At 34.9% G+C, this 13,158-nt stretch overlaps 1 protein-coding gene across 1 annotated transcript in view; it reads left to right on the forward strand.

Annotated features, from left to right (window-relative positions):
• Window positions 1-13,158, forward strand: part of ZNRF2 (zinc and ring finger 2) — a 98,531-nt gene that overhangs the window by 59,026 nt on the left and 26,347 nt on the right. Inside the window, exon 2 of the mRNA XM_003788548.2 lies at window positions 1,104-1,199. Coding sequence (XP_003788596.1) covers window positions 1,104-1,199 — 96 coding nt within the window. The remainder of the gene's footprint in view (window positions 1-1,103; window positions 1,200-13,158) is intronic.

Consider the following 13,158-nt stretch of genomic DNA (forward strand, 5'->3'; position numbering starts at 1 on the left):
TACAAGTTCAGCTTATACCTAAGCCATCATGGCCACTCCAGTCTCTCTCTCACCTGCATTTGACCATTTTGCTTCAGTTCTTGCTTGCTTGCCAGTGTAGTCTACTGTGTTTCTTATTCATATTTCTAAGAAGAAAAATGATAGGTCTAGCCCATCTTTTTGTTCTACTTCTGATTTATCCCTAGCCAAACAATAAATTGTCTGTCTGGATCAGGCGTCCAAACAGGTTAGGGAGTGTGGTGGAGTGGGAGAGGGAGCAATGGGCCAGTATGGAACCAGAGTATAGTTTATAAAATGACTACCTAAGCAGCAAGGAACCTGGGATGGGACAGTTCACCTTGGCAAGTGAGGGAGGAGGGCAAGCTAAACCTGAATACATAAAATATCTTCTTCTTCACTATGCTATTTTATTTTTTAATGCAGTACTTCAGGGAAATACTTAGTAGTGCAGATTGAGAATTGTAGGAAACTAGCAGCTTTTTTGAGTGTCAAAATTGACTGCAAAACCCTGCCCTGGTTTGATGTTATTTTCTGTTTGCATTATGACTTCAGTGGTATGGTGTAACAAAATGACCATTAAAAGGGAAGTCAGGAGTCTTAAATTCTAGACCTGTTTTTGCAGTTCTAAAAGGCTTCACATTCCTTGTCAGATAATCTTTTTAACAGATTGCTGGGGTAGAATAGTTTCTGAGGTACTGTCTAGCTGTAAAATCTGTGACTTAATGTATACTATACCGAGCTAGGAAAGGTAATTTCCACAAGTGTGGTCAGGTTACAAAGCTGTAACATGAAATCATAATATAAAAAATTAGAAGTAAGAGAATAACTAGACCACATGAGAAAGAGATGCAGGGATTTTGTAGTGGACCACACCCTTCTCATTTGTACTTGTTTTATTTGAAGATGAGGTGATCATCATAAACTGATAAGTCAGGCATTATAGACAGAAACTCTTTTCTCACCTTGAGTTCCACATCAACCTGTAATGCACTACTGTAAATATAATACTGAAGTTTGAAATGCTGTTGCTTGTTTATGCTTTTTAAAAACCACAGTAGGATATTGAGAATAGTTAAGTAACTTGGGTTTCTTTTACTTTTTAGGATTTAAGTGCCCTGTATGCTCAAAATTTGTACCCTCAGATGAAATGGATTTGCATCTCGTGATGTGTTTAACAAAGCCAAGAATAACTTATAACGGTAAGTTCAGTGCTTTAAAATAATACTTTAGATTAGAATTACCTTCCATTTTATGATTTTCCTGTTTCAAGTAAAATCTAAACAGCTAAGAAGGACCTTATTTTCTCTTTGCTGTTCATTAAAGCAGTGATTCTCACACTTTTTGTTTTGTGGACTCCTTTATACTTTAAAAAAAATTATTGAGGACGTTAAACAGGTTCTTTTTGTGTGTGTAAGTTACATATATCAATATCATATCAGAAATTAAAATTGAAATTTAATTTACCTTTAATGAATTCATTTAAACAAAAATATAATAATTACATTGACAATTTTTAAGTGGAAAATAAGTAAATTTTCTAAGACAAAAATACTGATTGAGAAGAGTAACATTGCTTGTATTTTTATAAACTGTTTAATATCTGGCTTGATGACAAAGAATTCTCACATCTGCTTCTGTATTCCTTTTGTTGTGGTATGGTGCGTCATACGTCCTCTGGAAAACTCTCCAGTTAGTCTAGAGCAGTGGTTCTCAACCTTCCTAGTGCCACAACCCTTTAATACAGTTGCTATGTTGTGGTGTCCCCCAACCATAAAATTATTTTTGTTGCTGCTTCACAACTGTAATTTTGCTACTGTTATGAATCGTAAAGATCTGATATGCAGGAGACCCCCAAAGGGGTCGCGACCCACAGGTTGAGAACCACTATTCTAGAGAGAATGAGGGTGAAAAGGCATATAATGTCTTAATGTTCTCAGCAAAATTGCTTTTACCTTATTAAACTAAAATGATCACCAACACTTCCTCATTTTTCATACTCTACAAGATTCTTTGGACCACATTTTGAAAACTGCTGCATTGAAATAAAATCTTTGAGGTCAGAATTAAGTAAAAAGTATTGTTCATAATGGCCATTTTCAAAAGTATAAGCATGCATGTTTGAAATAGCAACTTTTCTTTTTGTTTAAGAAGTAAATGAAAGGTACATATTTAGGAATAGAGAAGATACAATTGTATGTAATATCATAAATAGATGGCTAATGGGAAAAAAGGAAGGGATGAGGAGAAACCAGAACTCCACCTCTGCTATGTGTTTCTGTCTGTCTTCCCTTCCATAGACAAATAGAAAAATGTAGACTATGAGCCCTGAAGCTAATTGATTGGTATTTTAGTTAATAGTTCTGATGCTTTAGGCTATGCATTGTTTCTTGACCTAAATCTCTGTATATTCAGCACATTTGTGGAATAGATAAGCAAAAAATAATGTCAAAGTGTTCTGTCCTAAGTAATAAATAGAATAAAATAAAGGAAAAATGAAAGGTTTTTTTTTTGGGGGGGGGGGAGTGAGTCTCATTATGCCGCCCTCGGTAGAGTGCTGTGGATCACAGCACATAGCAACCCCAAACTCTTGGGCTCAAGCCGTTCTCTTGCCTCAGCCTCCCAAGTAGCTGGCACTACCGGTGCCCACCACAACGCCCAGCTATTTTTTGTTTTAGTTGTTACTGTTGTCATTGTTGTTTAGCAGGCCCAGCTCGAGTTTGAACCTGCCAGCCTAGGTGTATGTGGCACCATCACCACTGTGCTGTGGGTGCTGAGCCAGAAAAATGAAAGCTTTTTCAAAATTTTGTTAATAGAAAAGCAAATGTCAGAAGTTTAAGAAAAATTCCATATTTTTTAGATATCAATTCTGTTTGAAATAAAATAAATAGAAAGAGTAGCAGTAAACAGCATAGCCAATTGAAAGACTGGCTTATTTCAACAAATATCTTTTGAGCACCTGTTATGTAAGAAGGGCTATTATGTATGTGTTAGTGTGCAGGAGTATAGCAATGGCTAAACAGGTGGAGCTTACAGCCTACTAGTCACTGACCTAAGATTTATTGATTAAATGAAGGTATTACATGAAAAACATAGTAAATGCGGTAGCATTTTGTTAACTTAATCTGAAATTTCTTCTTTGGTAACAAAACTGTTAGGAGGGGTAGAACTCAACATTGAAATGAGCATATTACTTTGGATAGTTTTTGTGAATTGATCTAGAAACCGGCCTCTTTCTTTCTCTCTAATAAAATAACGGTTCAGCTCGACTTTACAGTAATGACATTAGAGCATGTTTTTTCCCATTAACTTCCCAATGAATAAGTGAAAGTGGCTTTGAGCAATTACTTTGAAAAGTAAAATATACCTGTTGATTATATCCCAATCTTTCTGCATTATGCAATTGAATTGACTATTTTGCATAATCTACTTGAAGTTCAGCTACTTAGGAAATAAAAAATGTTCCTATTCAGGTTCAAAATTTGAGGCTGAAAGTGTTTGGGCTTGTTTCTCATACTTGCTTTATTATGTTATCATTACATTTAAATACAGATGTCTTTAAGTATCCTTAAATGTTTAGCCTCTGGCCTTGAATTTAAATAGCACAAATATATGTCCTTCGACCATGTAATAATATATTTGTACACAATCTTGATTTTCTGTACATTTTGTGTATAATATCTAGAATACGGTCTTATTGTAAATGTGATATTTAACAGTTTTTAATTTCCTCTTCTACTAGTTCACTTGTTCAGTGTCTTAAAGAATCATTATACATATAGCCTTTTGCTTGAGGATACTGTAAACTGAAGTTTCAAGTTTTAAATATTTGACTGTATTCCAGTTCAGAAATTAATAAACTTCATGCAGAAGTAAATAAAGTCTCATGTATTTTTAAAGTAGCTGACCTGAATCTTTAAAATTTTCACAACAAGAAACAAAAACAATCCCTATGTAAAAACTATATGTAGTTTTTGAAGTTTTAAAATTAGCCTTTGGACAGTGGCCAGATAGGCTAAACAAAGAAGAAAGAAGCTTCGAGTGGCCTGATTGGGAGGGTTATAGAGAGGTGGCAGATTGCTGATGTGTTTTTCTATTATAGGCTAGGAATTGTAACACCACCTGTTTTAAAGGTACAGCCCCTCCCCCCAAATACTATCACAGGTGATGAGTTTATATGAAAATTGGCTTTTTTAATGCCTAAGCAGGGCATCTAGGATTATTGTAAAATTTAGAACAAGGTGAAGTCAGAGAATCTCTAAATCTTTTTAGTCTCTTGGACTCCTCACAGTTTTATGTATGAATTCTTAAATGGTGATTTTAGAGAAGGAGAGAGAGAGAGATGTCAGATAGATTGGGCCTCTAAATGGTGTTAACGTTCCAAAACAAAATTTTTTCATCATGTAGTTTATTAACTTACACTTTTTATAGGCTTTCCCAAAGTAGCTCAATCTGAAATTTAAGTTAGCGAGTATTAATTGAACTGTCTGTAAACATTTGTAGGTAGCAAGGAGAATAATTGGGTTTTTCAGCCTGGATATATTTATAGCTAAGCTTCCAAATAACATGAGTTCCAGGAATTTGAATATAAGTTGGTAAATTAGAGTTTCAAATTCTTTCTCACAGATAGATATTTTAAATACTGGTTTGGTTTTTAGACTAGCCCATGACAATTGTCTTATCTTTTTTTAAATCCATAATATGTCTGAACACCCAAATTCTAGTAACTGAAAAAGAAAATTAGCTGGCTAGGTGGAAGCTTTCAGGGTTTAGGCAGCTGCCTCAGCGGAAGTTCAGGAAGGCCCAAGGCAATCGTGGCAGAGAGGGATTCCTGATGATGTGGGTGGTGGTATCTACTGCAGATCTGTTTGGCAGAATGGAAAAAATTCATGATGCCACAGTGAGTGTTCTTCAACATAGATTGCCTTTAAGTCAAGGACTGCATATTTCATTATACTTTTCCCTCTTTCAGGTGCTTCATTGTTTAGTTTATAATCTAGTAATTCCTTGTGTAGTCTATGAAACTAATATACATTTTATGAGTCTAGAGACTACATTTCCCTATATAACTAAAAATGTTTCAGAACAAAAAAAATGAATGAAATATTAGCAAATCTTTAGTCTTTTTATTTTTAATTTCTGCATTAAAATGTATTATAAATGATAAATAATTACATGTATTATATATACATATTGTACATATTTGTGGGGTGAGCTTTTAATGTGTAATGATCAAATCACAGTAATTGGAGTGTCCATGACCTCAAGCATCTATCATTTCTGTGTGTTAGGAACATTCCAATTCCATGCTTCTAGTTATTTTTAAATATGTAATAAGTTATTGTTAATATTCATCTTCTTATACTGTTGAATGCTAAACTAGACTTTAATTCTAACTTTATTTTTGTACCCATTAACCTCTATCTCCCCCTCCTCACTACTCTTCTCAAATCCTGCTTTCTAGCTACATGGGATCAACTTTTTTTTTTTGTTTGTTTGTTTGTTTGCAGTTTTTGGCTGGGGTTGGGTTTGAACTCGCCACTTCCGGCATACGGGCCAGTGCCTTACTCCTTTGAGCCACAGGCGCTGCCTGGGACCAACTTTTTTTTTTAAGCATCCACATGTGAATGCGAATATGTAGTATTTGTCCTTTTGTGTTTTGCTTATTTTACTTAATATAATGTCCTCAAGTTCTATCCATATTGTTGCAAATGATAGAATTTCATTCTTTCGTATGGCTGAACAATGTTCCGTTATGCACCATGTTTTCTTTATCTATTCATCCTTTGAGAGAGGTTTAGGTTTATTGCATATTTTGGCTGTTGTGAATAGTACTGCAGTAAACTTGGGAATGGAGATATCTCTTAGATATACTATTTCCTTTATTTTGGACATATATGCATATACCTAGCCGTGATATTTTTGGATCATATGGTATTTCCATTTTAGTTTTGTGAGGAACTGCCAGACTGTTTCCATAGTGGATTTACTCATTTATACTTTTAGGGACTTCCCTTTCTCCACATACAGGCCAGCATATGTTGTTACCTGTCTTTTAACTGTAATTTTGATTTAGCACATTCTTACTCTTGATTGCATTGATCTTTAAACTCCACTTGGGTGGTGCCTCTGGCTTAGTGGGTAGGGCTCCGGCCCCATATACTGAGGGTGACAGGTCAAGCCTGGCACCGGCCAAACCACAACAAACTATACTGGATCATACTATGTTTGCTATCATATAAAGTTTAGTTTTACTTTAGACTTTTGTGATTAAAGGCAGTAAAATTTATTTATATTCAAGAAATCTTTTTTTTATTTGTAGTTGGTACTGTGTGTGTGTATGTGTTCATAGATGACAAGTGACTTGAAATAAAGTTGTCTTCTGAGAGTTACATGATAAGCTCATGCAGTAAATCAAAGCAGAGCTGTTCAAAATCATCTGAAAGAAAAGACCAACTATGTACAGAGTGAGATATAACTATTACTCTGTTAAAGTAAACATACTTAAAGAAAGCTTGAGTCAATTGGAAGGTAACTTGTTCTGCAATAAAAATAAGGAAAAAGGCTCCCAACTTCTATGCTGTCCGTTAGAGAATTTATCTTCTCAAACTCACCCCAGTATTGCAGATGTGATTTTATCTGGTAGTTATCACCTTGATTGCAAGTGCGCATATGCAGCCTTCTAATGATCTGAATTCTTATCTAGTTTATTTGTAGGAAAGACCATATTTTTGTTCTCTATAGATACAATGTGGCCTTCTAGGCAGCTGAGATATGACTATTTTAAGTTAAAAGCTTGCTTTCTGCCTCATATATTACATATTACATTTTCCTGGTTTTAAGATTTTTCCATACACACTTTTTATTTTTGTTTTTGGGACAGAATCTCACTGTGTCACTCTGGAGTTGAGTGCTGTAACGTCATCATAGCTCACAGCAACCCCAAACTCTTGGGCTCAAGTTGTCCTCATGCTTCCTAAGTGACACTATAGGCACCTGCCACAACACCTAGCTCATTTTTCTATTTTTAGTAGAGATGGAGGTCTCTCTCTTGTTCAGGCTGGTCTCGAACTCCTAAGCTCAAAGGATCCATACTCCTCAGCCTCCCAGAGTGCTGCTCAGGGATTACAGGTGTGAGCCACTGTGCCTGGCCCCACACACACGTTCATCTTTCTGAATTCAGGCTTTCTGAAATTGGCATGTCTCTCATAATTGAAGTTTTATAAAAAGAGAGAGAAGGAAACTTACTATCCTCTTAGCAGGATTTTAAATAAGAAGGTATAAGGTATCATTGCCAGAATATGTGTGAACTTTGCCTTCTATGGAAGGTTTCTGTAGTTGAGGTTTTTTTTTTTTTTGGCTGGGGCTGGGTTTGAACCTGCCACTTCCAGCATATGGGACCAGCTCCCTACTCCTTTAAGCCATAGGTGCTGCCCCAGGTTTTTTTTTTTTTTTTTTTTTTTGAGACAGAGCCTCAAGCTGTCGCCCTGGGTAGAGTGGCTGTAGAGTCACAGCTCACAACAACCTCCAACTCTTGGGCTCAAGCCATTCCCCTGCCTCCCGAGTAGCTGGGACTACAGGTGCCCACCACAACACCTGGCTATTTTTTGGTTGCAGCCATCATTGTTGTTTGGTGGGTCTGGGCTGGATTCGAACCCACCAGCTCAGGTGTATGTGGTTGGTGCCTTAGCCGCTTGAGCTACAGGCGCTAAGCCCTGAATTTTAACTTAAATGTGAATCCCTAGTTGTAATTTTTAGTGACTTCATAAAGATTACATTGTGAGGCAGCATTGAAGTGAAGAGTTTTTTTTATACTACAAATTGACTATCATCCATGTAATGAAATTAAAGGCAACAGAAAGTGTCAAATCCCTCGTACCATATTGATATCTCACAGCAGGTGATATCCCAGAAGAGCTTGGCAAAAACAAAAGAAAAACTTCATAAACCCACATAGGATTCCTATAGAAATATACAGTCTCTATTAAAGGTGAACTTGTAATGAAAAATGACAAATATATAAACAATAAAAATACATGTGACTAGAATTATTACCCTAAGAACTTTAGAAATTACTATGTTTATTTTCAGATTATTAAAATTATAACAGGGTGAACAGAAAATGGTAAAAATAGGACATTGTGAATAAAGAACAGGAAGGTTTGAAAAATATTTAAATTGAAGTCTAGTAGGTTAAGCAGCAGATCAGATAGAGCTGCAAGGAGAATTAGTGAAAATAGGTTTGAGGGAATGATATAGAATGTAACAAAGAGAAGGAGGGGAGAAATGAGAGCGGGGGTACGTGGCATAGAGCCAGGAAAGAGAGCATCCATCATATGCGTAGTAATCTCAAAAAAAGAGATGGAATTGGGGAAAGACAATATTTGTAGGGAAATGCAGAGAACTTTCTAGAATTGCAGAAAGCTGGGAATTCTGAGATTGAAGGAGCATAGTAATCATGACTGACATAAATAAAAGTAAATTCATATTCATACCTAATCTATAAACCATAAATCAAATACCAAACAAAAAGAGACAAATGTTAATGTAATGCCCCAAATAATAATTTACCCTGTTTCACTTGCATTAACATTTCTGAAATAGTGCTTGCTTTGTGGAATAATTTGAAATTTAGCGGATGTTTATAAAAATAATAGATCAGAAACAGTCATAATAAGAAGCTTTATCATAGTTACAGTCTCATCCATTTGCCAAAATTGGCACTAAATTCATGCCACTAAATTCAATTTATCTGCCCTTCTGTAAACACATAACTACCCCAAAGTAACACCTTTTTGTGTTTAAAATGTTATGAAGTATGGCACAAAGTACAAACTCAAAATTCAGCTTATTGAGTTCAGATCCCAATTCCGTCACTTAATAGCAATGTAATCATGGTCTTGGTTTTCTGTCCTATAAAAAATGGGACTAGAAATAGTTATCTGTCTTTACAGCGTTATTGTGAGAATCCAATGAGAAATTATGTATAGTTCTTCACAGGCAGTGAGCGCTAAGTAAACAAGGCATGTTGTTATTACTGAGAAGTATTACCTTTAACTTTGGGAAATAAACATAGAGTAGGTGCCCTATTATCTAACATCCTAACAAGTCTGAAATTCTTTGGAAATTTTATTTTAACATCCCATAGTTTAATCTCAAATTAGAAGTCTAAAAGTCTTACAAGAAATTACTTACTATTCTATATATATGAAAAGATGTAGAGGGTAGGAGGATAACTAGAAAACTACTTGTTATCATAAGTGTGTAATGTAACAATTTAAAGCTGTAGTTTAATGGAAAAATATACAGTATTCCTACTTTTTATAAGCAACATGGTAAGCCTATGTAGCTGACATCTAAAGTTTAAATTTGATGATAGGCAGATTGCTTACTGGAATTCTATCTAAAATTAATCTTTGTAGAAACATAGATTCTTTCATATTCTGTATAGAAATTAAAATGCTATATAAAAGTATATGGATAAATGTGTTTATCTTGAGGTCAGTTCTTTCTTTATATCTTACTTAAAAGAATGTGTATAGGAGAGAAATTAAAATAAGAGTATTTAGTTTGCTGAGGGTTTTGAAAGATCTCTAAGGCATGAAGTAGGTTTCAGATTCCATTTCTGATACCATTAATAACAATTCAGAAGGAGGGTGACTTCTGTTTCTTCCATTTACTGATTCTTAGTCTCATTTCATAGATCTTTATATAAAAAACCTGCCATTATAAAGGGTCTCTTTTTCCTTCTATTACTACATAAGGTTGATTTGTGTCATTCTAACATTCCAAGAAAGCCTGCTTGAGTTTATGAAGAAATCAGAAGAAAAAAAAGAGTGCAAGAGACTAAACCAAACATGGCTATCCTCAGTTTGAAAAAGGTTTTCCCTCTGGTGACAGTTCTTATTTTGGTTAAGGTGTGGTGTTGATAAAATCTCATCTTAAAGGAATTCTACTACAAATATTAATAAAATGTTTTTCCACATTTATCTAATTTTTTTCTGTTTCCTCTATTAAGGAGCCAAGCTAGGACTCAGCCCACATCTGTTAACAGTTTTACCCTTTCACAAAATTATTTCGTATATATGTATGCAATGAAGATAGTCTTTATAGGCCTTGGAAGGATGAAGAAGATTGGGGACAAAGAGAGTGCATATTTAAAAGTAATGAGGCAGGTGTAGTTGGGAGTAAGAGAATAGAAAGTGAAAAGATAAATTTAGGGCTGTATGATGAAATATAATAAAATACCGGTTCAGTATTTTACATGTGCAGGGTTTAGGTGATGTAGTAGGAGAAGACAGGCAAATATTAGATGCATTGTAACAGAACGGGGAGATTTGTTTACTGACTGCTGGAGACTTGAGGATGGGCAATGGACTCAGTCCAAGAATAAAGAGGTTGTAAGAGAGTACCTAGCTGCTCTAAACAATATGCTAGGGATATATATCTTTGCAAAATGTAAACAGTACAGAATTTGATTTTTTTTCTTTTTAGAATTTTTCCAAAAAGGGGAGTGAAGATGTTATAAGGGATCATTGAATATTATATTGAGTTCAAGAAGGATTTTAGAGAGAATTACTAAGGAAATGACTTGTGAATATTTTTTATTACTTACATAAAACTTTTTAAAGTGTCCCCTGCCTCGCTAAGTCACGTTTGCCCTGATAATCCATAGTCCTGTCCCTGGATTTGCCCCAGAGGTGGCCTTGAGACAGATCTTCCAAGCCACTGAATGGTTTCATTTCCAGGAGGGCATTATTAACACAGTGGCTTTGCTTTGGGGGCGGGAGGGGAAATTGTTTTTAACACTCAACATTTTAAGTGTAATACATTTTAAGTATAATAAAAACATATTCTAGATAGTCCCTTTCTTTGCCATCTAAATATTTATACTATGCTTAAGATTGTTTCATTTCCTTCATTTTCCACTCAGCTGATTTTCATGATTTCCAGACTTTTTGACCTCTCAGCACCTTCTGGATTATTGTTACTTGTGTCTCCTTTTATCTTAACTCCTTTAAACTCTCCTCCTTAGCATTCTCTTCAATTCCTCCTCTTGTCCTGGTAATGCTTTTAGGCTTGAGGCATCTTTCTATAACTCAAAAATCTTTGACATCAAGTCAAGATTTTCTTAATATCATTCTTTTCTTAAGGAACCACGCTTTTTGCAGAAATGGCTGATTCCAGGGCCGAGGCAGAGAAAATCAAGGTGAGTCCGGAGTACCTTACGGTGTCTAAAAGCAAGGAAATGTTCAAGCAAGGAAAAGCATAAGGGCGTTTTATTGGGATATAGGAACCAAACAGAAAGCGCTCCCAGTGGCCAAAGCTGGAACAATTTGAGCAACAAAATTAGTACTAGATTCCAAGTCTATAATAATAAAAATAATGGACTGAATGAATGAATCTGTCTATAAATAAAATCTAAGAGTAAAAGCTTAATCTGGACACTTAATCCTAAGAATCAACCATACATTTCTTTGAATTTTTTTGTAACACTCTTATTTGTTGGGACATAAAAGAATGTTTTCCCCAAATTTTCTAATGAGCCATATGTGCTTTCTTGATTTTAAGTAGCCCCAGGACACATCAGAATGTACTGTGTGTGGTACCTGTATAATTTGAAATACATAATCTTAGTTTATTATCAACATTGAAATAGTGTATGAAAAGGATTTAGGGAAATGAGAGTTCCTGTTGTTAGCACCAGAAACAAAAGATGTAATTTTTTCTTCTGGAGGTTTTAGAGGGAAAATGTGAGTTAATTTTATTTGGCTTTATATTGTGGAGTTCTCATAGCAAGAACTTAAGTTATGAAATCTTATAATTTCAGATATTTTTTTTATTTTTTTTGAGATGGACCCTCAAGCTATCCCCCTGGGCAGAGTGCCATGGCATCACGCTCACAGCAATCTCCAACTCCTGGGCTCAAGCGAGTCTCCTCCCTCAGCCTCCCAAGTAGCTGGGACTACAGGCGCCCGCCACAGTGCCTGGCCATTTTTTGGTTGGAGCCATCATTGTTGTTTGGCGGGTCCGGGCTGGGGATTCGAACCTGCCACCTTAGGTGTATGTGGCTGGCGCCTTAGCCGCTTGAGCCACAGGCGCCGAGCCATAATTTCAGATATTTTACATTTATTATATACTGAGTACACATGAGTGAATATAAAGTATAGTTTATTCTAACATAAGACTCAGCTGGACTCTATTATTAAATCACTGAAAAAGTTGTACACTATATCTTTTGCTCACTTCTCCTGTGAAGGAATATGGTTTGTTTCTGCATGTATTTGAGTAAAGACAGAGATAGAACCTATATCTTTAGCATTAGACTTAATGTTAAGTTTATTTCTAGTATTCTATAGTTATTGTTACAAATGGCATTTGTTTCTACCATGTAAACTTTTTTAAAGAGAAGGTATTAGTTTTAGGTGAGATCCTAGATTTTCTAGCTATATAACTATCATCTGCAAATAAAGGTAATATTTTTAAGAGCTTATGCATATTTTGTTTTTTGGTCTTACTGCATTAAATTTGAAGCTTACAAACAGCACACAGAGCAGTAGTGGTCCCAGTGGGCATGTCTGCTTGTTCATGTGTGTTTAGTGTTTCACTGTTTAGTAGATGCTTGCTTTGAATTTTGGGAAATCATCATTATTGTATATATATCATTTTTTCATCTTTCTGTTTTATTGAAGGTAAAAAACTTTATTAAATGCTTTTTTCTTTTTTATTTGTTGATGTTTCTAATGTTCGGTTGAATTGTATTGATTTCTTATGTTACTAGATTTAACTCTGATCATGGGTTATCATTCTTTTAAAACATTAAACCAAGGTTATATACAGCTATTTTATGTTGATAAAATGAATTGGAGATTTCCATCTTTGATCTGAAATGATTTGAATAGCTCAGAGAGTACTATTCTTTTCATAGTAGGTATAATTCATTCATAAAACCATCTGCCTTCAAAGATTGACCTTTGACAGTCTTTCCTCAGTGAAGTTTGTTTTATTACTTCCTAAGTTAATTTTGGGAGTATGCATTTAGTAGAAAATGAGTTATAAGTACTTACTAAAGCTGTTTAGTGTATTTCTTTCCAGTCTTTCAAGTTTATAATTGAAATATTTTAGGAATAGGAATATTTTTCTTATAATAGCTTTAGTTTA

This window comes from Otolemur garnettii, unplaced genomic scaffold (assembly GCF_000181295.1).
Source record: "Otolemur garnettii isolate 467f Iridium unplaced genomic scaffold, OtoGar3 scaffold00028, whole genome shotgun sequence".
NCBI lineage: Eukaryota > Metazoa > Chordata > Mammalia > Primates > Galagidae > Otolemur > Otolemur garnettii.